Genomic DNA, 27,725 nt, shown 5'->3' on the forward strand with positions numbered 1-27,725 from the left:
TTGTTTAGTCCCGCTCCTTTTCACAGCACCGTACGACAGAATTTTGCAAGCTCAAACTCTAGTGTGATTGCAGCTTAAAGACTACGACTAGAACAATGACTAGTCATTCACTCATTTACAAACTCAGTGACAGTCTTTATTATCACTGAATCATTGTCTCTCTCGATTCATTCAAAAACAAGATTATTTCGTGAATGAATCACTGCAGTGTTATGCACAAATGTTCAGCTTCCACTATGTTAATAACCATTTTCATTGGCAAAACCAGAACATTCAAACAATATTTAGTCTGAAACTTTGTTAAAGCGTTTCACAGGATCGATATGACATTCACGATAAAGCTTAAATGCTAATATCCAGGAAAAACAGAACGTATGTGTGTGATACTGTTCAACTAAATAATAAATAAATAAAAATTAAACTTAAAAACTTATACTTTTTGCATGCTTTAATCATTTATCATCATTAATCATTCTAATTTTATTCTAATATGCTTCATCGTGCAGTCGATGCTATTGCACTCTCTATGGAGAAAATCAATAGAAACAACTTCTGTAAAAACAACCCCTCAAAAAAAGTGTATGAAAGTTGAGCTGTAATCTACAGTATCATCTTTTTCTAAAGTACACAGATTAAATATCTTTTCAGCCAACCGATGTGAGTTCATCCTGAGTTAATGTGAATTTCCAGAGAATTTGTGGGAAATTAAGGGGATCCCACAGAGGGGCCGACTGAACCCAAAGGGAGGAGGAACTGCACCAACTAGTAGCCAAATCCCTTGTGGAAAACTAGGGTCAGGCACTCAATTGGGGCTCGGATTGTAAAGTCTGGGGTCTTGTACCTGTTCATATGACAGTATTGGATTCATCTGAAAAGGTTCTCATGAGCAGGGGTCTGGCTGAAGACTGAGAGGACGGGATGCCCCCAACATTCGACTGACCCGGCTTTTTCTGAAAGGGGGTGGGGGGGTGAAAGACACTTAGGACACGATGGATCAGACAGGCACATACACACACCCAAACATTCAACTGATGTACATCCTCCATCAAAAGAAGACAGAACACTGTGAAGGATGTTTAGAATGATCGAATTTCATAGGGGCACAATGATGTATTCATATTTTAAATACTGATCGTCTTTCAGAGTAGAATTAATAATGGCTATTTTCTAACACAATGCCTCTCAGTTGTACTAGATTATGTATATGATAAAAAAAATAAATAAAAGTTTGCTCACACTCACACAAAACATTCTCACAAAAATCAGACATGGGGACCGGAGTAAATTTTAAAATATATTCAAATTAAAAGCAAAATAATATTGCAATAACACTATAAATAACAGTACTGTTGCTGTTATCAGGGCTTGACATTAATTTTTTTGATCACCAGCCACTGTGTCTAGTAGTTTTTCAATGTTTCTAGCCACTCGCCATTTTCACTAGCCAATATATTTTATATGCAAAAACTTGACTTTGACATGCTAAAAATTACAATTTTTTTTGTAATTTTGTGTTATGTCCACATGCCTCCTCATTCATTTATTTGTTTATTTTTATTATTTCACATGAAAAAATAAAGCTCTTTTTAAGGCTCAACACTAAGGATTTACCAATTTATTCTCTGGCCACACCAAACTAATTATTTCCTTGCAACAAATTTTAAATAATGTGTCAAAACAAGCTAAATATAGCTGTATACATACACTTTTTTTTTCCAACAAAAATGTTCTTAAAATTTTTTTTTAAGTATTCTCACGTATCTAAAACTATACACAGTAGTCTGTCCAGGCTAAAGGTCCCATATCACCAGGTAACTATAAATAAATGTAGAGTTGATCTCCTATTAAAGCAATGTTATTTTAAAGGATGACAATTAAACCATTTTAACAAACATTCTGTGCACGGAATGGATGAAAGGATGATCCCGTGCACACGGTTAACGTTAGGCCTATTAATAATCTGTACAAAGATTGGTAAAAGCAAAAGCAGCAACCGCTGCTACTTACAAAAAATCTGGAGATCTCTTGAAAGCAGAGGGACTGTGGGTGTATGAGCACCGCTTTTTCCAGTCTATTTCAAAGAGAAACGATCGAATCCAGTTGCACTTCCAGGCACGGTTGTTTTGCGCAAGGAAATGGGAGCTTTTTTAGCATTTGCATGCATCACATCGTCTGTGTCTCACCGTGCGCCTTATCATTCTCTCATTCAGTATTCACCTGCTTTCTTTTGTTAGCACGATCACTTATCAGTCTTGCTGCTCCTCGACAACCGCTTGATAATCCGGCATAAACTAAAATTCTAATCTTTATGGACAAGGCAGCTCTGGCAATTTAAAAATTATTTTCAACCAGCCAAAGTGGCTAGTGGGGGTGTCTGTCTAACCAGTCACAGGTGAAATCTACAAGCATTTGGTGGGTTGGCAGGTGTTAACATCAAGCCCTTGTTGTTATTGTATTTTTAATAAATAAATGCCTTGGTTAAATTATGAGACTTCTTTCAAAAACAACTCCTACCTATACCACTTATCATCTGTAGTTCTGCAACATGTGAAAACACACATCCTAAGATCATATTTTAAGATGACAATGCCGATATTTATTAAGAATAAAAAAAATGGCTTCATTTTCACATGTGAAATGTGAGCTAAACCTCACTGACATTTTAATTTGTTAATGTACTGTATTTGCTTTCTTAAACTGAAGCAGTGCCTGTTTTTTCTTTTTCTTGGACAGGCAGTGTACTGTAACATCATGTCCTAACAACACATGACCAATCATCTTTTCCAATTTAAAAGGACTTTTTATCCTAACCATCCACAACATGCAAACTTTCTATTTTACAAACAGTTTCTATTTCTGTGACATCGGAGATGAACAACATAAACTGCTATGACAATGATCACCTCAGATGCTGATTATGTGCTTTGTTCATCCTGAATGTCTCTGGTATTTAAATATCGGTCGTGTCGTGGTGTGGACACTCAAATTGCTTGTCACTAGAATGCTGCTGTTTTACATGTTGTTCAGACATGGTGTAAGTTATTGCATTGTTTTTTTTAACCCCGTAGTGTTCTAGCGTTCAGCCCAATAATTTACATGTATCCAAGAATGCTAAGGGGTTCAATTACATATATATTTGGGCAATGCTAAAAACTAAATGGAAAAAAAAAACTTTCATTTGTTATTATTATTTTGTTTAAACAAAATAAACACTCGCTCTCACATTCATCCAAAATCTCACTCTGAATCAACTGGCACTGACGCACCCACAACAGAAGGTGACAGTGGTTTGGGTGGGGAGCAGTGTAGGCCGGGCGAAACATGCATGCAGGAAGTCCCAGTTTGTTTCAAGTGCTTCATTCTGCTGGCTGGACATGCAGAGACAGCAGGCACCGAAAACAGGCAGCCAAAGGAATCCCTACCATACCCTGCAGCCCTTACAGACGACCACCCAACCGCCACCATGGCTCAGCTCACAACTCTTGCCTCAAAACACAACACAATGCCACCACGATACACATTCTGACCCGACAATCCAAACCCAGCACCAGTGACAAACACATTTGTGCCAGAGCAGAACAACCTTTTTTTGCTTGCAAAGAACAAACAGGTGGAGAGACGGCAGGCAGGACACTGAAGATTCAGACATGAGGGACAGTGAGACAAAAAGCAGAAGAGGAGCAGGCAGAGAGACCTCAGTCGCTCCAGGAAAAGCTGTGAGTGCTAGCAGTCTGCGACAGCATGAAGATAGTGGACGTCCCAGAGGAAGGAAGCCGCTGTTTCATCTACGGCACGGCACAAAGGATAGCAAGAGACCAAAGAGGACAGGGAAATGAAAAAAGGAGATCAAGGGTAAGAAAGGGTGGTAGAAGAGTAGAGGGGGGAAAAAACGCAAGTAGATATTAAAAGAAACTCCTAGAACTTTCAGTATGTGCTGTTTGATTCAGCAGATCAGCATGAATAAGGCTTTCAGTAAAGTAGAAACAGACCAACTCTTCTGGTGGTGAAAGACATGTATGGTCTGTAGAATAGAATAATAAACTGTCAACAATTTTCATAATTTTTTTAACCTTTAAACGCATTGCCGTTCTCAAATTAGGCACAAAAATACTTTTAAAGCATCCGTTTCAGGAAAAATACACTTCAATGTAATACTGTGAAAAATTATTGCATTTATATAAACACATAAATGTCAAATGTATTTTTTTTAATGTGATGGCTAAGTTCAGTTCAGTTGACTTAATTAGCTAAGCTTCATTTTCAGCAATCTCCAGGGTCACATAATATTTTCATAACTATTTATTACGAGTGATTGACTTTGTGCTGCTTCATATTTTTTATTTGATTAATAAAAAGTTTTTTAAACCTTAATAAACCTTTTGACGCATTATAAATGACTTTACGGTCACTTTTAAACAATTTACCAACAGAATAAAGAGCTAAAAGTTTAACTAATAAAAAAACTCCACAAAGGGCCCTATCATATACCCAGCGCAATAAGGCGCAAGACGTGTTTGGCGTGATTTGTTCCTATTTTCAGACCAGCGCAACCCTAATTTTCACATTTTGCACCACGTTGTTTAAATAGCAAATCCATTTGCGTCACTTCGTGGACTCATGTGCGTTCTGGTCTATAAAGGGGGTGTGTTGAGGAGCATTGTTGGTGATTTGCTATTTTGAAGAACTGAAATAGACTGCGCCATTGACCAACTGAAAGCTGGTCTAAAGTTCAGCGCAGAACGCGTTATTTATGCGTCATCGCAGGTCCAAAACACTTACACGTTGCTTAATACACACAGGATGTACAGCAATACACAAATATCTTTACATATAAGAAAAAAAAGGATTAAAATGTTACAAAATTATTATTTTGTTCATAAATATAAAAACCACTACTTCCCCATGCCTTCCTCATGTCTGGGGGCTTTTTTCAGTTTATTCATGACTATTTGCATTTGTATAATGTTATAATTATTAGCAGTGTTATTATTTGCATATTTATATTTGTTCTAATAAACACGAAAGTAAAGGAGTAGAGTAAATGTAAAATAAAGAGAAAGTAAAGAGGCCAAATGGAGGAGGCTTGTTCTTTATCCTTGTGCAGATGGTTCGTTTAACCATTTTCTTGCTAGTGAAGCGTTCAGTTTTTCCTCTTACAAAGTCCATCATGTAAATAGCAAATGTGCCATGGCGTGACGCAACTGACTCTTAAAGGGAATGGGGATGAGACTCTGACTGGTTTAAAGCACGTATTGCTCCACACACACCTGTTAGACCATGCACTAGGGCACAAAGTATATTTTTCTGTCCTTATAATAGCAAAAGTGGATTCGGACACACCCTTAATGCTTTTGCGCCATGTGCTTTAGACTTTGCGCCTAGATTGTTAAAAATAGAGTCCTAAATCTTTTTGACCTCAAAGATCTGAAAATAAACATGCCTGACACTAACGTGCAGTTTAAATGCAAATAAATGCATACTTTTTAATAGCAGCATTTATTTTAATACTTTGCTTGATTTTACTGCTGTCGATTACTTGTTTCATGTCTGCTGTAAAAGCATGTTTTGTCTGTGATTTTCCTGGCTTTGCATCACACTCACACAGGGCCTTTATACTAGTCAGTAAAAATCATGTTTCAGTTGAAATCAGAATTATTAAACCCACTTTTGATTTTTCAAATATTTCCCAAATGATATTTAACAGGGTAAAGAAATTTTCACAGCATGTCTGATAATATTTTTTTCTTCAGGAGAAAGTCTCATTTGTTTTATTTCAGCTAGATTAAATGCAGTTTTTAAATGATTAAAAACCACTTTAGGGTCAAAATTATTAGCCCCTTTAAGCTAATTTTTTTTTCTCAATAGTCTACAGAACAAACCATCGTTATACAATAACTTGCCTAATTACCATAACCTGCCTAGTTAACCTAATTAACCTAGTTAAGCCTTTAAATGTCACTTTATAGAAGTGTCTTGAAAAATATCTAGTCAAATATTATTAACAGTCATCATGGCAAAGATAAAATAAATCAGTTATTAGAAATGAGTTATTAAAACTATTATGTTTAGGAATGTGTTGAAAAAATCTTCTCTCTGTTAAATATAAATTGGGGAAAAAATAAACGAGGGGGCTAATAATTCAGGGCGTTTAATAATTCTGACTTCGACTGCAATTACTTTATCTAAATTACAATGCTTCCTTTTGGCTAGATCCTCATTGTATATGAGAACTGCTTATGAATTGATTTACCTGGCTATTATTTTTTTATGTAATTATTCTTACAATTATTATTCAACCATTATTTAAGTTGACAATTGAAACTGCATAAATATTAGATCGTGACCATACTTCACCCTGCTGCTCTTTTTAATTGACACTCATTATTCTTGGAAGGGACGTGGCACCTACCTGTGAGGTGGATGGAGGTGGGGGAGATTAGCACCATATGCTCATCTCTAACCTAAAAGCCTACTTAGCCAGCGTCACTAAAAACAGCATGTGTGCGCTCACTTCTTCTAAATAATTGAATGATTGGAGAGGTCTAATTATTGTTTATTGACTCAAACTGTGGTACATGTTAACTGGTTGGGTAGCCACTGACAGCAGCTAAGGATGATGGAAGTATTTGCGCTCGACTAACAGAAGAAAGGTCATTTAAATCAGAGCGATACGCCAGACAAACAGCCACAGGAGTCGAGGACATCGAAGAAGAGTGATAGTAACAATTAGACCCAATGACTTCCTGTCTGTTTGACCAATCAGAATGATCCAAATCATTCAGAGCCCTGAAACGAGTTCTGTTAGGAAGCAAAAGTCAATGGTGTAATTCATGACAGTCAAGTGGAAGGAAAACAGAGACCGGAGGTGAAGGAAAAAAAAAGGTAAGAAATGAGCAAGTGTGTGTGTGGTGATGTGGATATAACAAATACAAGAGGGTGTTCAAAGAAAAAGTGATTTAGTTTGCTAACCAGGTGTGATGTGATAAAGCAACAAGTAATAAAAGTGTTCTCCTGTCCATGGAAATCAGAGTTTTTGTGCTAACCAGCCGTGACCACACCAAGTGACCGGGCATTTTGCCTGCCAACACTGGTTCCAAAATCCTGCTCCACATTAAACTTCAAATATCCTCTAATTGGCTGTGACTGTGTTGTGTCACGCCTGGTTAGGACACAGTGCAAGATGAAAGAAGAACAGAGGTGTAGGTAAAACTGGGTGAATGAAATGCATATGGTGGAAATGAGAGGAGAGGAAAGGTATACAGTACCTGTCGTGAATGTGGTCCTTTGGGCTTTCGAAGCACCGCCAAGAGGATTTCTGGCAGCAGACTGAGGAGGATGAGGATGATGATCACCAGCCATGCGGACACGGAACTGAGCATGTTAGCGAACACAAAATACAAACGCTGCTGCTTCAAAAATGGCCTAGGAAATATGAGAGGGAGACAAGGAAAGAGAAGGCAAGTTACCCCTCTATGGCATGGTGTTGCCCTCAGGCAACAAACCATTTTTTTTTTGCCCACAAAACACCACTTTTATTTATTACACTTTTTTTTTAAAGTAAAATTTCACAAAAAAAGTCTAATAATAAGTTGCCGACCAATGAAATTTGAGGTGGGTGTGGATTTGAGCTTTTCTTCCAGGGGCAAAAGAGACATTTTTGGGATGATCCTTGAGCACACTGCCAGCAGAACGTAAGATAGATTTCCCTTTTTACCATGTTTAAATTTAAATATCTTTTTAATAAATATATGTGTGATGTGCATGGATATGTGAAGAAGCATGTTTGATCGAACAAAGACACTTTTTGTTATTATCTATATACTAAAATGGTAGTTTTTCATTTGTTGCCTCAGGGTACCATTGTGCAGTTAGACCACTTTTGTAAAAACAATAACATCCTATGGATGGAAATGTGCAGAAATATCTTGTACTCGCCATAATGTATATTTTTTGCTATACTGTATACTATTACTCACAGGAAATAGATGTTCAAGTATTTTATGGAGCTTAAGAACAAGATTGAGTAGTTTGAATCATTCCTTCCGACAGCAAGCCTGAAAAGAGTCATATTAGCTATGTTTCCATTCTAAGATGATAAATAAACTTGCAAAAAGCCACAGTTCTGCAGTTTATCTTTAACACTGATTACACAAACCGGATTAAACTAATTGAATTCTTCAAGCTTGTTTAAAACCTGCAGGTAAGTGTGTTAAAGCAGAGTTGGATCTAAACTCTGCAGGGCTGCGGCCCTCTAGAAACTGAGTTTGATGTGCATCTAGATTCAGCCCACTTGATGTACAAGGATTAGTTTAATTTAGTTCCAAAGTTTAATTTCCAAATTGCCCATATGTTTCCTGTATGCTAGTAAGAGCTTGAGTAGCTGTTTCAGGTGTGTCTATTTGGAGTTATATATAAAAATAAATATTGTTGATGTTGATATTATGTTAAATTAAAACTTTTTTCTGATGTATTTGTGGCTTGTTTGTTCCTAATTTCACATATAATAATATACAGAAAACCTTGGCGTTTTAGTGCCCTATCTGCTTGACGCAATAGACCAAAATCTGGTGGGGAAGTTAGCGGGGAGCACATTTTATGATTGATTTATTATATGGGACCCCCAAGCACCCACAAATTAGGGTGAAGTATTTTTTTTCTTTCAAAAACAAAAATTGATGTCAGAGGAATAACTACTGTAAATATTTTTTTCATTGTACAATCAGTCACCTGGAAATTATTCACAATAGGGATCAAGCACAAAAGCAGGCTTTCAGTTTTTATTTTGTATTATTTATTATTAGTAGTGTGCAAATATTTGTTTTCTTGTTTGAAGTATTATGTGGAAATGAGCAAAAAAATTATGTAAGTTTTCATTTCAAATAAATATATCCTTATTTTCAAATGTTTACATATTTGTGTAGTGGAAGCAAGGCAAAAATATTGAAAAACAACAGTTTTTTTCTGTAGTCTGAATTTTCAGGTAAAATAGCCTCTTTTGTCTACTTTTAAATTAATTCTTGTAGGTTTAAATATATATTTACTTTAAAATTGTAATATTAATATTACATCTTAAAAGATGAAAACTGTAGTTCCTGTGTTGTTTGGAATAGTCTGATAATCATAAAATCTGTTTGTTTTTTAGTATTAGTGTAGAATTTAAATTTATCAAAGATTAAAATGCTAAAAGTAATTTAAAAAAAGATTACTTACAATTATACCTTTATTCAAAATCCCTATGTAAATTAAGTGAAATTAGTAAAAACAAAAAATAGACCAACAAATTCCTGACAGGGAACAGTGATATTTCACTTCGATGTGATCCTGGATTAACACCTAAATTGATTCTGGAACATCATTTCTGTTTGCAAATGTAATCCATACCTAATTCCCTACCCCTAAACTCAACCATAACTGTAAATGATTCCCTAAAACAGAGGGGAATAACAGTTGGACAACAATCATGTAGAAGTGCATAAACCTAACAGTAACCCTAAACTTAACATAAATTGTAAACACATCCCTTAATTTTAATTGGCTGATTGAAATGTTGTTCCAGAATCAACATAGATGTTAATCCGCGAACAAGTCCTTCTTGGTGAAATCATGTTGGCGTTCATTCTTAACAGAGAAGAGCACACTGTACTGCTGCTTTCCTTGTTTCCTCACCATATGATGCCTCCCCAGAAGAAGCTGAAGAAAACATAGAAAGCCAAAGAGCCCCAGATCACAAAATGGTTGATCCATGTCCAGTGTCGTGTGTCCAGAGCCAACTGAGAGAGGGAAAACAATCAATCTCTGACATATGAAGATCTGAGATGCTTTTATAACAAAATAATAATAATAATAATTCAATCAACCTTTAATGTGACAGTAAAAACAAGGACTGTAAAGACAATTGTTCCATAGGACCAGTTTCCAAAGACCTGAAAAAAACAAAACAGAGAACAAATCAAATGCAGCTCCCCTTTTTTTCCACGTAGACACAGATTAAAAGCATAACCATGTCTAACCTGCCCATTATCCTGAAGGGCTGGATTGCTGAACAGAAAACGGACACCAAAGAAGAACAAGAGACCCTGAAATATTCCTAATACTGTCCAATAGAGGAAAGGGCGCCAGCGTAACATGGCATTCTTGGCTATTTCTCTGCAAGAAGAAACATTTTTGGTAAGAAGTGAAACGGATGATAGAGCAGATACTTTGTGTTAATATTCTACTGTTGCCTTTATATATGTGTGTGTGTGTGTGTGTGTGTGTGTGTGTGTGTGTGTATATATTCTTTAAGCTAAATAGATCATTTCTTTAAATTAGAAAAATGTACAAAATATAAGATGTTGGCTGAAAGACATGATTACAAACATGACATTGGAAAAGATGACCTAAATATTAAGAGACAAATAGAGTACGGAGACCCAAAAGGGATGTGATAGAGGGGAAAAAAAATGGGTGGAAGAAAAAAAAATGGATGGGAGAAAAAAAAAAAACTGAGTGATACGAAAATATATATTTTTAAGTTTTTGCGTTCCCTTTGCAAAGATGTTTTTATATATATATACATATATATTTATATATATATATATATATATATATATATATATAATTATTTTTAGGGGTTTTTCCACCTTTATTTTAGATAGGATGGTGGAGGTTACAGACAGGAAAGTATTGGGAGCAGAGAGAGGTGAAGGGTCAGCAAGGGACCTTGAGCCGGGAATCAAACTCAGGTCGCCGTGAGCACCATAGTGCTATATGTCAGTGCACGTATCCACTAGGCTATTGGTGCCAACACGCAAAAATGTTTAGCGAGGGAACACAAAGATGTTTTGCATTCCCTTGCAAAACTGTAGATCGACAAACACTTCCTGTTCACTTTATACAAGTCAACCCTCCCGTTTCTGCCGGGATTCTCCTGTATTTTAGCATTCTATCCCACTATCATCCTATCATTAAGTATTTTCCCATATTTCTCCCTTACTTTTAATCTTGAAAGCATGCTGATATGAATATAAAAATGTCTGCATTCACTTTCTTTAAATTAAAGCTGTAATCACAGATCAGTTTCTGTACACACCATTTATAGAGGAGCTAAAGTGCAGGCGACGATCGACGCACAGCTTTAATGGAAAGAAAGTGAAAGCAGACATTTTTATATTCATATCAGCATGCTTTCAAGATTAAAAATATGGGAGAAATATGGGGAAAACACTCAATGAAAGGAAGATAGCAGGATAGAATGCTAAAATGCAGGAGAATCTTGGAGAGAATCAAAAGAGAATCAACAGAGAATCAAAAACAGAAGGGTTGACATGTATGAAGTGAACAGAAAGTGTTTGTCGAACAATAGTCTCGTGAGAGAACGCAAAACATCTTTGCGACGGAACGCAAAAACGTAAAAAAATAAAATAAAATAAATATATCTAAACAGTTCTATCACTCAGATTTTTTTTTTCTCCCATCCATTTTTTTCTCCCACCCTTTTTTTCCCCACCATCACATCCCTTTTGGGTCTCTGTAATAGAGAAATCATAAATATCGATGTAAAATACTGAGAATTTTTTTTTTGTAGTAATTGTTGTGGGTTTTTTTATTCTATATTATCTGAGAGTAAAGTTAAAATGAAAAAAGATACAAAAAAGCAAAAGAAAACCGTAAAAGCACTGACTACACAAACAAAAAACACAGAGAATAGTTGCAGTGCACACTGGCACCTGTAGAGGGTGGCGTTGTCCAGCAGAATCTCGATGGCTATGTGCTGCTCCAGCAGGCTGTAGGCCAGAATGGGCATGGAGGTGAAGCAGATGTTGTACATCGTCAGATAGGCTGCGTCGTATAGGGGCTGGGAAGGGGAGCGAGGGAGGGGAAGGATAGGGTAATGGGAAGGTTAATACCACGTTTAGGAGATCACACATATGCACACAACAAAGAGAGGGAAAATCTTATCTGTGTGGCCACATGCGATGGCCACTTGCTTGATACATATACACAAAACACATGCTGGAAAATGTGAGGTTGAGACCCAGTTATAGGGAGTCACATATTGGAAGACTGTTGAGCAATTATAAAATGAATATGTAATATTTGAGTTATTATACATTCTATTAAGGTAATCCTACTATGCTTTTGGGGATATTATCTTTTATAGTTTTGGGCAATGTCTACATAAAGGCAGCCTACAGTCTTGATACAGTCTTCACACTGAATTTGTATCTGAGGGATGGAAGAGTTTTAAGTGTCATGTCGACATGTCAGAAAGATGCTGTTTTCTGCACTTTTTGGTTTGGGTTATCATTGTTCTGGTGAATCATTTGAATTGTGAACTGAATTGTTATGGTAAAACTGATGCTATTGCTATTTTTATTTATTTATTGTATCTGACAATCAAGACTGGTTTGTCTGACCAATCAAAGCAAGACCAGGACCTTAAATGAACCGTTATATAATGAGAGAAAAGAGGTTATACTCCAGTGTTTGTTGTGAGAAAACTGAAATGTTTGTGACCTTGGATAAATGTATACTTATTGCAGAAGACCTACAAAACAAAATTAGGAACCTTTAAAATAGCATAACAGGGACACCTTAAGGCAGACTTGACAGGACATCGCTAAAGGGGAAGGAAGGAAAGGGATTAGACGAAACGTTTCAACTGCTGGGCCAAAAGCAAGCAGGCTGGTGCATGTCAGGGACAGTCACATTTCCACTGCCACTTCCAGTGCTTAATCAAGCCTTGTAGGGGCTTCCTCTGGACCAACGGCAAGAGGTTTTATGGTCTAACAAATACCTTGGTCCAAAGCAGGCCAGCTGGCACTTGAGAAGACGGCCTGCACCACTGATCACTACTGATGTTTTCATTTCAGGGTACCAGCTAACATAAATAATTGAGACATATTTAAGACTAAAAACTTTCAGCTCAAACCTCAGACGTTATCATTATCCAAAGTAACACTCGTTTCATCCCCTAGGGATTCTGATCACAGTACATATGAGGCAGTATTAAAATTATAGATTTGTTTGCAATGTAAAAGGCTACTTATGTTAACAAATGCCACAGTAAATACACATTATGTTTATAAAATAGGATCAATTAACTGTCAGCACTGCAAATTATATACAGTATACTCCAATTTACTTGTATAACTATAATATTTGTCTGTGAGCTCCATCTGCTTTTTTGGAGGAAAGTACAACAGGACATAGAGACTTTTTGCATGATGTTGTTCTAAAAAGGCAAGTCAAGATTATATTTCATAGGAATGCAGCAAGGCTACCACTCTAACAGTGGAAATGCAGCGTGATATTGGTCTCACTTCCTGAGGTCCGAGGCTATTGGCCCTACCAGCCCTGGCTCACACTGGCCTGAAAGCAGCTAATGAAACGCAACTTTGACTACTATGAACGCAAAAGCAAAATGTGTGTGCTCGCCAATAAATTAAACGCATTAAAATATAATATAATATAATATAATATAATATAATATAATATAATATAATATAATATAATATAATATAATATAATATAATATAACATAATATAATATAATATAATATAATATAATATAATATAATATAATATAATATAATATAATATAAAATCATATAATATAATATAATATAAAATCATATAATATAATATAATATAATATAATATAATATAATATAATATAATATAATATAATATAATATAACATAATATAATATAATATAATATAATATAATATAAAATCATATAATATAATATAATATAAAATCATATAATATAATATAATATAAAATCATATAATATAATATAATATAAAATCATATAATATAATATAATATAATATAATATAATATAATATAATATAATATAATATAATATAATATAATATAATATAATATAATATAATATAATATAACATAATATAATATAATATAATATAATATAATATAAAATCATATAATATAATATAATATAAAATCATATAATATAATAATAATTTATAATAATATAAAAATATAAAAATAATAAAATATATTTATCACTTCAATGTAGGGCAGAGATAAAAAATTCTGAGGAAAGACGGAAAGGAAAGAGCAAAGGCAGAGGAGAAGGAAGCGGTTTAATTGTACTTACCTGCTGAGAGTATCCACAGAAAAACTGGTACAGGAACTGAGGTAAGATGAAGCAAAGATTCTGATGGAGAGAAAAAGGATAAAACTTACAGTATAATAACTACTTTCATACTTAAAAATTAAAGCAAGCTCCATTGAATACCAGACGAACCTTATAAAAGAAGTACTGGACAAGATGAGCAATGCGCACATAGTAGAGATGCCCATGAGCCAGCAAAAGCTTCTTTAAGTGCTTGAGTTTAGGGATGGCATAGTCACTGTTCCTCACAGCTTGACGGCCCTCCTTACCTTTAATACCTAAACACACAATAGTAACATCACATTCCACCGGAGAAAAAAAAATGCTTTGTTATTTATTTCTCACTTATTTGGCAAAGCCACATTTTAAGATAACAGTTTTCAGTGTCACATGATCCTTCAAATCATACTACGTAAATTTGGTATTCAAGAAACATCTAATATTATTGCCAGTGTTTCATGTTACACATTTCTTTCAAGATTCTTCAAGATTTCTTTTAAGAAACAAGCAACATTAAGATGCAGTTAACATTTATTTGACAAATTTATTGTGTCCTTGATGTATAAAAGTCATACTGCATGTGACTGTATAGTATACAGACATCTCACCAATGCCCACATGTGCCTCAAGAATCATGCTGACATCATTGGCCCCATCGCCGATGGAGAGAGTAATTGGGGAACCTTTGCAGTTCTTCACCATCTTCACTATCTAAAGTGAGTATAAGGGAATTTTATCCATTAGTATTAGTGAAATATTAGTGAATTTATTCCAGAAGTGTGAAATAGAGAAGAGTGGGCAGTGTTCAGTTGTGCAGGTGAGACCTGAGCTTTCTGCAGCGGTGCCATGCGGCAGCAGAGAACAGCAGTGCAGTTCTGGCAGATCTGCAGGAAGAGCCCCCTGTAGAGACTGGCATCCGCATCACGGGGTGGGTTCATCACTAACGACAATGTTGCCCCATCTATAATGAAGCCATACTCTTGATTTGCAGACCAACTCCTGCAATATAAGAATCACAGCAAAAAAGTGGTCATTCAATTCATAGTATTAAGGACGCACCCAAATTAAATTTCCAGTAAAAACATTAAGCTAATAAATTATTTTCTCATTACTGATAAATGAGCCACAAATGACAACAATTTTGTGGAAATTAAAAATAAATAAACAAATTTAAAATCTCCGGGTCGCCAATCATCTCTCCCTCTCTCCTCATGCAAACAACCAATCACATTTCACAGTCCATATTGGAGGGCGGGACTAAATGCATATATACCAATCACATAGAAAATCTAACAAACTTGTTAACCCTTTGTTTTTCTGTGGAATGATCAAACTTGCTATCTGATCGTTCTTAAAGACATACATATAATAGCACATCAACATAGGCATGTATACTCAGTCATAAATTGACACAAAACTCATTTCAAATTTAATTCTGTTCTAGAACCAACATGAATAAATAAATAATTAAATAAATGCATAACCTTTATAAGACGATTTCACAAAATTAAAATCTTGTAAAATGTTATTCGACTGGGTTACATGACACCAGGCCATGGTCTTTAGCCTTGGAAGAGCAACCGACTTCCATGTGGAAAGTCACTGGTTCGATCTCAGCTCAGAGTGAGTTGGGTGCAGTGGGACCGGTAGGTTACACGCGGGGGCTCGTCAGGGATGGGAGAAAGGTTTAGGGGGGGGTGAGTGAGTTCAGCTAGCTTTTTTTTTTTTTTTTTTTTTGAGCATTACTTGCTTGCATCATACATAATATATGCTAAGTTGATGTAAACCAGATTCCTAAAAAGTTCATATTAATAAACGTTCTCTTCGAACCCCTTGGGGAAGACCACCCCGTAACTGTTTTTGTACTTTTATTTCGAAGTGTGGATTACATTATAGTGTTATTTGTTTATTTTATATAAACTATATTGATTTTTTTATTTTCCTCATAATATAATATAATATAATATAATATAATATAATATAATATAATATAATATAATATAATATAATATAATATAATATAATATAATATGATATGATATGATATAAGAAAAAGAAATGCATTATTAAACAAATAAATAAACAAATAAAAAATATATATTCTCATTCATTCATTCATTTTCTTTTCGGCTTAGTCACTTTATTAATCCGGGGTCGCCACAGCCGAATGAACCGCCAACTTATCCAGCCAACTTTTAAGCAGCGAATGCCCTTCCTGCTGCAATCCATCTCTGGGAAACATCCAAACACACTCATTCACAATCATACACTACGGACAATTTAGCCTACCCAATTCACCTGTATCGCATGTCTTTGGACTGTGGGGGAAACCAGAGCACCCAGAGGAAACCCATGCGAATGCAGGGAGAACATGCAAACTCCACACAGAAACGTCAACTGATCCAGCCGAGGCTCGAACCAGCGACCTTCTTGCTGTGAGGCGACAGCACTACCTACTGCGCCACCAAAATATATATTTTAATTTGTATTATTTTTTATTCTTATTTTTATATATTTTTATTTTCCAACATTCTAATAATAACCCCGTGTGTTTTGGATTGCAACCTGAAGGCCCAAATTTTCACTGACAGTAAAAAAAACTGTCCAACCTGGTGACGACTCCTGTTTTGACCGGCGGGGCGTCCTGCACAGCTCTTCTATGGTAGTCCCTTAACAGCTCCAGAAGTCTGTCCTCACGCTTCGATCTCCCATCCTCCAGTGTCCGCACAGTCAGCTCCAGCAGCTCTGTACCCCGCTGAAACAGCCGGCAGGCATAGCATGTGGACTTAGCAGTCTCCATTTTATCCCCAGTTAGCACCCAAATCTTCATCCCTGCACCCTGCAAGGCCTCCATGGTCTCTGCAGCCTCTTCCTGAAGCCTGGGACACAAAATGTTGCACTATTTAAACATTTTCTTCAAGTAAACAACAGAGTAAAAAAACTATTCGGGTCACCAACCGGTCCTCCACGGCGGTCGCTCCAATTAAACTCATGCCCGTCTCCACCTGGTTATACATGGCCATGAGTTTCTCCTCCCTGTCCTGAAGAGCCAGTCTGGCTTCCCTCAGGCCGGTGTCTGCTAAAGCGTACTCTTCTGCGCTCAGCTGCTTAAAGGCCACACACAGTGTACGGTAACCATCCTGGAGAGCAAAAAACACACCATTAGGCCAGAACTGACTGACCTTTTCAATATTTAATGGCTCTGCGGGACGTCTCCCTTAAACATGAAGATATAATGAACCAGGGTTTAAGCATCCTTTTAGCTTAAAGCAAGATACTGCATGTAAATAAGGTAAAACTGTACTAAGTGTACAAGTGAATAAATATAGAAGTGTACTCTATTTACACCCATATACTTCTCCACTTGCTTGATTACATTTAGAATTGCAAACATGTTTCGCTACGCAAATGTAGCTGTGATTTATACGCTAATTTGCATACAATTTGAGGTCAGGTTCAACATTGATGCTTCACTTTTAGGAACATTATTTTGGGTGTCTTTTTCTATCACTTAATAATACAGAAAATACTCCGAACAGAAAGATCTTTTTTATATATACATTTCACATTTTAGTAGTACAAAATACTATAAATAGTTTTCAGTAATCAGGCAAATTAGGTCTAAACGTATCCCTTTTATGATTAAAGATAAAAGTAAGATGCAAATAAAATAATAAATAAAAAAACAACAATTAAATGAATAAAAAAGTGAGGTTTGGTGTGTTTAGTGCTGCTGATATGGAGATTTGTAGCTCAATGCAGAAAAGAAACTAAAAATAGACTTTAAAAATATGTATTGTAAATGGAAATGGATATGTATTGTCTGCAAACAAAAAATGATAATATTTAATAGCTCTACGGGACGTCTCTCTTAAACATGGAGATATAATGAACGAGGATTTAACCATCCTTTCCGCTTAAAGCAAGATACTGCATGTAAATAGGGTAAAAAAAATATCATATTAATTGTTTTGAAATACTTCTCCAGTTGCTTGATTACATTCAGAATTGCAAACATGTTTTGCTATGCAAATGTAGCTGTGTTTAATTACACAGTTGCTAATTTGCATACAATTCGAGGTCAGGTTCAACATTTGGTCACACTTTATTTTGATGGTCCGTTTGTTGAATTTAAATTACATTGCATCTACATGCCAACTATTTCTCATTAGATTATAAGTAGACTGTTATGTTGGGGTTATGGTTGGGTTAGGGTTAGTGTAAGGTGACTTGTACTTGCAAAGTTTCTTATAGTCAGTTAAATGTCTGTTTAGCAGCAGTATCAACAGTTGTTAAGCAGACAGTCTACTAATACTCAATGGACCATCAAAATTACCCAACATTTTTGCTTCACTTTTATGGACATATTATTTTGGGAGTCTTTTTCTATCACCCAATAATTCATTAAATACTGTGAAAGATTTTTGTTTTTTGTACATAAAGTTCACATTTTGTGTAAAATAAAATGTGTATAATAAGGTAAATTATGTATGAACATCCCTTTTTAAAAATATGAAAAAAATTAAATACAAATAAGATGTGTGGCTCAATGCAGGAAAGAAACTGAAAAAATAGCCTAAAAATACACTCACTGGCCACTTTATTAGGTACACCTTCCCAACTGCTTGTTAACACAAATTTCTAATCAGCCAATTACATGGCAGCCACTCAATGCATTTAGTCATGTAGACATGATCAAGACAATCTGCTGCAGTTTCAAACCGAGAGTCAGAATGGGGAAGAAAGGTGATTTAAGTGACTTTGAACATGGCATGGTTGTTGATGTCAGACGGGCTGGTCTGAGTATTTCAAAAACTTCTGATCTACTGGGATTTTCCACTCGTTACAACCGAGGTGTGTACAACAGCATCTCTGAACAGACAACAAGTCCAACCTTGAGGCGGATGGGCTACAGCAGCAGAAGACCACACCAGGTATCACTCCTGTCATCTAAGAACAGGAAACTGAGGCTACAGTTCGCACAGGCTCACCAAAATTAGCTAATAGAAGATTGGAAAAACGTTGCCTGGTCTGATGAGTCTCGATTTCTGCTGCAACATTCAGATTGTCGGGTCAGAATTTGTCGTCAACAACATGAAAGCATGGATCTATCCTGCTTTGTATCAACGGTTCAGGCTGGTGGTGGTGTAATGGTGTGTGGTATATTTGCTTGGCAAACTTTGGGCCCATTAGTACCAATTGAGCACTGTGTCGTTGCCACAGCCTACTTGAGTATTGTTGCTGACCATGTCCATTCCTTTATGACCACAGTGTACCCATCTTCTGATGGCTACTTCCAGGATGAAGGATGTGTCATAATGCGCGGATCATCTCAGACTGGTTTTATAAACATGACAATGAGTTCTCTGTACTCATATGGCCTCCACAGTCACCAGATGTCAATCCAATAAAGCACCTTTGAGATGTGGGGGAACGGGAGATTCACGGAATCATAGACCTGCAGCTGACAAATCTGCAGCAACTGCGTCATGTCAATATCATGTCAGTAATTTCCAAAGTCTTCTAGGACCTTGTTGAATCTATGCCAGCAAAAGAGGGTCCAACCCGGTACCTAATAAAGTGGCCGGTGAGTGTATACTGTATGTTCTAATTGGTCCACAAACTAAAATTATTAAAGAACAAACAAAGGAAAAACTTCAGTGTATTTAAATGTTTTCTTTTCATTAGCATGAAAAGTCTTTCTCAAGACCCAAAATGTCAATTTTCTAAATTAATAGTCCATGAAAAAAAATGTTTTGCCCGACAAGTGAAACTGGTCAAGATATTGAGATGTACAGTAATACCGTTGCATTTCGCTCAACGTGCAGTCGAATCCTGTCCACCTCCTCTGGTCTGACTCTTGGGAAGATGGATGAATCGGCTCCCTTACAAAACAGCAGTGTGTCCCCTAAATAAAGAAGATGGGCGAGAGACATTCAGAGTTTCTTATTACAACATAAAATGGCTTCTTACATAATTTGCAAAACTCACACGGCACAATTCCTAAGATAATCAGGAAGGGGTTGCTAAGTGGTTGCCGTGTTCTGGCTGGTAAGAGACCGTCTGAATAAATTATTAAAGTTTTTTTTTCTTAACAGCTTTTCATTCAAAGCATTTTAACCTTAAAGAGGGAGTTCATGCCAAAATTTAAATTCTGTCATCATTTACTCACTCTAATGTCATTCCAAAGCTTTTACTCATCTCCAGAACACAAATTAAGATGTTTTTAGTCAAATCAGAGATTTCGGTTCTGCCACTGAAAGTCTATTCAGTCTGTTCACTGAAAGTCTATTCATTGAAAGTCTATTCTGTTTATGAAGATATTTAAAAAGATTCCTTCATAAATTAATTTATATTAATAATAATAATTTGTACTTGGGTCCCTGATTCAATCAAGCTGCCAAAAATCACCTCTCCTCGTTTTTGGCTCCATCAACTGCAGAAACGCAGGACAGGTCATGTGATTCAAATGTCAAACTGTAAATTTGGCCAACAGCAAAAGCCTTAGCAAGCAACACTGATGATCTGTAGCTCACCTGATTTGGTTTGCACGATGACACTCATTCTCCGCCGAACAGGGTCAAAGTTCAGGACATGTAGCAACTTGTACCTGAAATATTAGATACATTTTATTAGATACATTTTATTTTTTTTCCCATATTTTAACCCTAATCCATACACCTAATTTTATATGACTTAAAACAGTGGCAGAAAATATTGAAGTATTTTTATTGCACAGTTGTACCAAAGTCAAATTTTCAACTACTATATTTGTATAGTAGAGTATATTTATTATATATCTGGTAGCAGTTTTGATAATAAAACAAAACAAATGAACATTTATTTACTGTACAAGTACGTTTTACTAGTAATACTTCAGTATATAAGAAAATAAGTACTACAGTATTTTGAAAAACGAAAGCTGTCATTATTTACTCATTCTTCACTTGTTTCAAAATTGAACAGAAAATATATTATATTAAAGAATGTTGGAAAAAGCAGCAGCCATTTCTATAAATATATATATATATTCACATTTTATATTATTAGTATGTTCAGTATAAGTATTTATAGTATTAGTATTTTGTTCCCACCATGGAAGTTAAACACTGCTAGTTTCCAAAACTCTTCAGAATATCTTTGGTTTTGTGAAGAAGCAAAGAAATTCAGAAAAGTTCAGAACTTCTAATAGTGAGCAAATATTCATGTTTGATTTTTCCTTTTACTCCTATTTTCCTTATACTTCAATATTACTATAAGTACTTTTGAAAAGCAGCTCTTAACGCTTTTACTGCAGAAGTGTTTGATTAGGATTTCAATACTTTTACTCAAGCACTTGATATATATACACCAATGCTAGCACTGATGCAGCATAAGATCATTCTTATGAGTCTAATTTCAATCAACATAACTTACTCCTCTATATCATTTTGCCTGTTCCTGATCTTCATGTTTTTATTCTCCAAACCTAGAAAGGTGAAGCCGTATCTAAAGAGGAGAAAAACAATGCCAGTGAGTGCCAGTTTGCCATCATCAGATTCAAGAAGCAGCAGCACTCAGCAGTTATCTTACTTCATGGCTCCTTTGACAAGTGCGACCTCATCAGGAGAAGATGCGATGAAGCCTCTTTCCTCCTCCGCTTTGGGCAGCACCCCATCAATCCCATCAATTTGGTCACTGAGAGTTTCCTCCTTCACCTGCACTGTGTGGCACAGACACAAGGCCCGCAGGAACAACTCCTCTTTCTCCTGACAGATAAGATCAAAGAGCAATACACAAGTTACAAATGTATATCTGTGAGTAAAGAAAAAGAAAAAAATGAAACTGAAATATACGTAACACTTTACAATAAGGTTATGCAATGGAGGCCAGCTAGCGAAGTGCTAAGCACCGGTGGTTTACACATGGGGGCTCGTCCGGGATAGGAGTGAGGTTTAGGGGGAGTGAATGTAACAGAGGTCAGTTAGCTAAATGCTATGCAGCTAAACCTCACTCCTCTGACCTTAAAAGATGCTCTAGCAACAGACTCTAGAGGCCATGGGCTTTAGCCTCCTTAGTAGAGCAACAGACTCCCATGTAAAGAATCGCCAGTTCAATCCTTGCTCAGAAAGGGTTGGGTGCAGTAGGAACCAAGGGGTTACACGTCCGGTATGGGAGTGAGTTCTGGGGGGTGGAGGGGTTAGTGTAATGGAGGCCAGCTAGCGAAGTGCTACGCAGGAAAACCTCAATCTTCTGACCTCAAAATGTACTGTAGCGACAGACGCTAAAGGCCATAGTCTTTAGCCTTCTTGTTAGAGCCACCAACTCCCATGTAAAGAATCGCTGGTTCGATCCCAGCTGAGAACAGGTTGGGTGCAGTAGGACCAGTGGGTTACACCTGGGGGCTCATCCGGGATGGGAGTGAGGTTTAGAGGGGTGAGTGTAATGGAGGCTGCTAGCAAACTGCTATGCAGGTAAACCTCACTCCACTGTTCTCAAACAGTGCTCAAGCGAAAGACGCTTGAGCCCATGGTCTTTAGCCTCCTTGTTAAAGCCACCAACTCCCATGTAAAGAATCGCTGGTTCGATCTCAGCTGACAACAGGTTGGGTGCAGTAGGACCAGTGGGTTACATCTGGGGGCTCATCCGGGATGGGAGTGAGATTTTGAGGGGTGAGTGTAATGGAGGCCAGCTACCAAAGTGCTATGCAAGTAAACCTCACTCCTCTGACCTCAAACAGTGCTCTAGCGACGGACGCTTGAGCCCATGGTCTTTAGCCTCCTTGTTAAAGCCACCAACTCCCATGTAAAGAATCGCTGGTTCGATCTCAGCTGACAACAGGTTGGGTGCAGTAGGACCAGTGAGATACATCTGGGGGCTCGTCCGGGATGGGAGTGAGGTTTAGAGGGGTGAGTGTAATGGAGGCCAGCTAGCAAAGTGCTATGCAAGTAAACCTCACTCCGTTGACCTCAAACAGTGCTCTAGTGACGGACGCTTGAGGCCACGGTCTTTATCGTCCTTGTTTGAGCAACCAACTACCATGTAAAGAATTGTCGGTTTTACCCCAGCTCAGAATGGGTTGGGTGAAGTAGGACCAGTGAGTTACAGTTATATTAGTTAACACATTTACTAATGTGAACTAACAATGAACAATACATTTATTACAGTATTTGTTCATGTTAGTTAGCATTAGTTAATGAAAATACAGTTGCTCATGTTCTCACGCTGCATTAGCTAATGTTAACAAGCATGAAGTAGGATGTTAATAATACATTATAATTGTTGAACTATGATTAATCAATGCTGTACAAGCATTGCTCATAATTAGTTAATGTTTGTAAATATATTAACTAACGAAAGCTTATTGTAAAGTGTGACTGAAACAAAATCAAACAATCAGAAAATATAACTGAAAAATTACAGTAATTGATTACAAAAAAGAACAGCCAAAGTATAAATATTATATATTTAAGTAATAATAGTAATTTTGTTAAATATTTATAAATAGTTAAATATATGTCTGCATTATGTCATGTATAGGTTCTCAATATTGTATAAATTAACAAGCAAGCAAAACTAAAATAATAGTAATAATAATAAAAATTAAATTAAATAAAAATAAATAAATAAAACTTCATAAATCAGCTACATACATTCTGGATAAAATAATCCATTCAAATAACAATTAATATCTGATGCACATTACCAAGATTAATGTTCAAGATTAAAGATGCACCAAAAAAAGAGAGAGAAAAAAGTTTCTTCTTAAGATATGCCTGTTGATTTTGTCATCATTGCATTGTTTAGATTAGATTAGATTTTTGAGTTTATTACCATATCAGTTTCTCTGGCTACATCACGGCAAAAGAAATTAAATTTACAACAGTTTATAAATATCACTTTTCTATAATTATAAAAATATTTTAACAAAAAAAGACATCAACATCAACAAATAATACATAAGATAAAATACATAAATCATTGCATTGTTTAAATAAACAATAACATAGCAGAAAAGAATATAAAATTTGTTATATAATGAGAGATAGAACAATTTCTTATTCATTTATAAAACTGACAGAGAACAACAGTTACACATCTTTTGATACTGGCACTGAACAATAAACTTTTGAAATCCACAACACAGATCATGAACACTACACACTGACAATGGCCCTTGAAGAGAAGTGCTCTCAAAGGACTGCCCGTTTACGGTGCATACGAGTGCTATATATAAAAAACGGATTTAATTCACATCATTTTATTCCCTCAAAGCCTGCCAACACAAACATTAGACGTTTACAGCCCTTGTGTTTATACTGTATCACAGCCTCAGAGGATTTATAAATTCAAGTCGCTTTACATATTGATGTGGATGTATCCAACAGCACCACACACATCTGAGGTTCTGGGTATAGATGTGCTGATCAAACAGCCAGACATTGCATTAGGATGGATTTCGCGTCAAATATGCAATCGGCAAACAAACATATTTTTCCTTTAATTTGATTAAGCAAACATACTGCACTGCAATCATTTTACAGTACAAATTGTGCAAATCAATGGTCTCAAACTCTCTACAAAGTTTAGTCCAACCACCTCCAACTCACACCTGCTTAATAGTCTCTAGTAGTCTTGAACAGCTCGATTAGTTAGATCAGCTGTGTTTAATTAGGGTTGGAGAAAAACTGTGCAGAGCTGAGGCCCTCCAGGAATCTAGTTTGAGACCTATGGTGTAAATAGAGCGCCAAGAGGCCAGAAAAGCTAAATATAGAGGAAAGATTTTCAAAATAACAGCATTTATTTTAAATAATAATTCACTTTAAAACACTTTAACATGTGTCCTTGTTAAAGTAAATAAAACTATAATGGTACTTTTGAAATGGTACTGTATCACAGTTTCCACTAAAACATCAAGAATTCCAACAGTTTTTAACACTGATAATAATAATAATAATAATAATAATAATAATAATAATAATAATAACAATAACAACAATAATAATAACAACAACAACAATAATAATAATAATAAATATTTATTAAGCAGCAGATCATTATATTATAATGATTTCTGAATGATCATGTAACACTGAGGAGGACACGGAGTAATTTCGCCTTTAAATAACAGGACTAGATATACATTTTAATTACAAAACAAACTGTTATTTTATATTTTACTAACATTTCACTATTATTCAAACAAATTCAGTCAAATGCAACGATTGTGAGAAGAATAGACTTTGAAAAAAAAAACATTAGGGTGCTTTCACACCTATTACTAGGTGACGCCGAAAAAATGGAGACGTCTGCATATCACAGTCATGCTGCTTTTACTGAATCTTTTGGTGTCGTTACCAAAACCAAAATACAGAAAGCGTCTATCTGCCGCAAAAAACATTAAAAACAGTTAGAACATCACGCGATGTCTGCAGAAGTCGTTTTTGGTGGAGACAAGCAGACATTAGCCCTTTTCACACATACAGACCTTTCCAGAAAATTAGCGGCAATTTCCGGAAAAGGATCACATGTGAACAGGCCCTTTTTGAGAATACCGGCAAATTCGTTCAAGCAATTCTTCCGGAAAGAGAAGTTGTAACATTACCAGTAATTTGCCAGAATTCTGCCCTGTGTGAACGCAAAAGGTAAATTGCTGAAAAGAGCATGTTCATGATTAGAACAGCTGACGTTAGACATCTACTTCAGCCAATCAGAACATTCAGACGCATTCACATCCTGTTTATGAAAATAAAAGCCTTTGAATATTTTTCCAGACTCATTCAGCTGCTAGATGTTAGTCAGAGAACATTTTTATGTTCCTTCCTAATGCCAACTATGTAAAAAATGCTTATGATAAACCGCTGTATGTTTACCTTCAAGCTCTGCTTCAGTTGATTGACGCGTGTGCATGTGAAGTAACCCCACGTAGCGCCAGCACACACATATTACGTACATCTCGACATGTGAAAGTGTTCCTCCATATGTTTTCATCGAAGTTGCTCACAATACTTATCCATCCACAGAATTTGTAATGTAGTCAAATGTGTAAACATTTAGCTGCGGTTAGCTTCTGCCTTTGAATGTCTCTGAGACAAAAGCAGCTGCATGAATGCTAAAGCTTTAAATAAGTGAAATCATCAAAATAAGCCTGACCCCTGCTATGTTTACAAATACAAGTGCAGCTGTTTAGAGCTCATTTCCGGTTAATGATATCAGAATTATTATTTGGTACGACTGCATTCATATCAGAAGTGAACCATACCAGAATTCAGAACCTCTTTCAGACGGACTCGGGTACGGTCCACGGGTGCGCACCCGAGTTCAGAAGATACATTCACACAAGCTAAACGTATCGTACTTTGATGTCAAATGAACCCGGGTGCGGACCAAAAGTGCTAGTGTGAAAACACTTTTTTAAAAATCTTACTGATCCCCGGTAGCGTATGTAGAATAATGCGATTTTTAATTTATATTTTAAAATCACTATATAACCAAGCGAATGTATGGCTTCTTTGTTTGGATCATGATTACAGTGTAGTTTTTTTGTTTTGTTTTTTTTTTTTTTTGCAACATAATCACTGCATTTTTTTACATCACTACATACAATTCTGCATCTGATCCAGTAAATAAATATCTCATTTATGTTTTAAAATTTGGTTGTTTCTAGATTTGAAAAAAAAGTTAAATAATAAAAAGAAAACTGAGCAGATAGTGACTCACCCTTCCGGCCTTCTCCTGCAATTTATTAAGCGGCCCGTCGGTGACAGTGAAGCCGTCCAGCTCTCCATGGGCATCTCTGTGTCTGTACTGGAAGCCGTCGATACAGCACTCGATGAACTCCATGTTGTTTTGGGTCAGTGTGCCCGTCTTGTCTGTGAACACATATTCCACCTGTAGGCCAGAGACAAATGTTGACCTTACCGACAATAAACCCAGGCTATAAAGCAGTCGTTCCCAGATGAACAGAGTCCCGTGATAAAAACGGACTATTAATTCGTAACAAAAGAAGTCTGCTTGCATAAATCAGTTTAATGAAGCATGGCCTGTAATTTAGAGGAATGGTCTGCATAAGAGGCAGAGGGTGATCTATAACCTCAGAGCACAGGGTCTGTTCAGATGATCAGCATTTATTCATTTGGACATTCAGGGTGGGAAAAGAGAATAATTCTAAAAAACATATTTTAATTTAAACAACAAAAACATTAAGATGTGGAGATTGGGAAAGAAGTGAAAGACAAGACAGAAAAAAAGAAGAAAAGAAAAGAAAAGAAAAGAAAAGAAAGAAAGAAAGAAAGAAAGAAAGAAAGAAAGAAAGAAAGAAAGAAAGAAAGAAAGAAAGAAAGAAAGAAAGAACGAAAGAAAGAACTAAACAAAAATGAAAAAGAACAAAATAAAGAAACGACAAAATAAAGAATGAAAATTTTTTTATTTCAAAAAGAATAAGAATGAAAGACAAAAAGAAAGAGAAAAGAACAAAAGAAAGAACGAAAGAAAGAAAAAAGTTAAATAAAGAACGAAAGAACAAAATAAAGAACAAAGTAAAGAATGAAAAAGAACGAAAAGAAAAGAAAAACAACAAAAAGACAGAACGAAAGAAAGAACAAAAGAGAGCAAAATAG

General features: G+C 35.9%; 1 protein-coding gene across 4 annotated transcripts in view; it reads right to left on the reverse strand.

Annotated features, from left to right (window-relative positions):
- Nucleotides 1-27,725, reverse strand: part of atp11c (ATPase phospholipid transporting 11C) — a 129,280-nt gene that overhangs the window by 6,671 nt on the left and 94,884 nt on the right. For 2 of the 4 annotated variants that reach the window (XM_056472579.1, XM_056472577.1), the window contains exons 13-28: nt 26,827-26,997; nt 21,700-21,875; nt 21,544-21,615; nt 20,664-20,737; nt 19,932-20,035; nt 17,086-17,267; nt 16,737-17,006; nt 14,952-15,126; nt 14,736-14,838; nt 14,260-14,405; nt 14,110-14,169; nt 11,709-11,836; nt 10,011-10,146; nt 9,858-9,923; nt 9,667-9,770; nt 7,266-7,422 (exon numbers count right to left, since the gene is read on the reverse strand). In XM_056472579.1, the coding sequence (XP_056328554.1) occupies nt 7,266-7,422; nt 9,667-9,770; nt 9,858-9,923; nt 10,011-10,146; nt 11,709-11,836; nt 14,110-14,169; nt 14,260-14,405; nt 14,736-14,838; nt 14,952-15,126; nt 16,737-17,006; nt 17,086-17,267; nt 19,932-20,035; nt 20,664-20,737; nt 21,544-21,615; nt 21,700-21,875; nt 26,827-26,997 (2,124 nt within the window). Of the gene's footprint in view, nt 1-841; nt 951-3,694; nt 3,786-7,265; nt 7,423-9,666; nt 9,771-9,857; nt 9,924-10,010; nt 10,147-11,708; nt 11,837-14,109; nt 14,170-14,259; nt 14,406-14,735; nt 14,839-14,951; nt 15,127-16,736; nt 17,007-17,085; nt 17,268-19,931; nt 20,036-20,663; nt 20,738-21,543; nt 21,616-21,699; nt 21,876-26,826; nt 26,998-27,725 lie in introns of all 4 variants that reach the window. The other 2 variants (XM_056472575.1, XM_056472576.1) reach the window with 2 other exon arrangements.

This window comes from Danio aesculapii, chromosome 14, assembly GCF_903798145.1.
Source record: "Danio aesculapii chromosome 14, fDanAes4.1, whole genome shotgun sequence".
Taxonomy (NCBI): domain Eukaryota; kingdom Metazoa; phylum Chordata; class Actinopteri; order Cypriniformes; family Danionidae; genus Danio; species Danio aesculapii.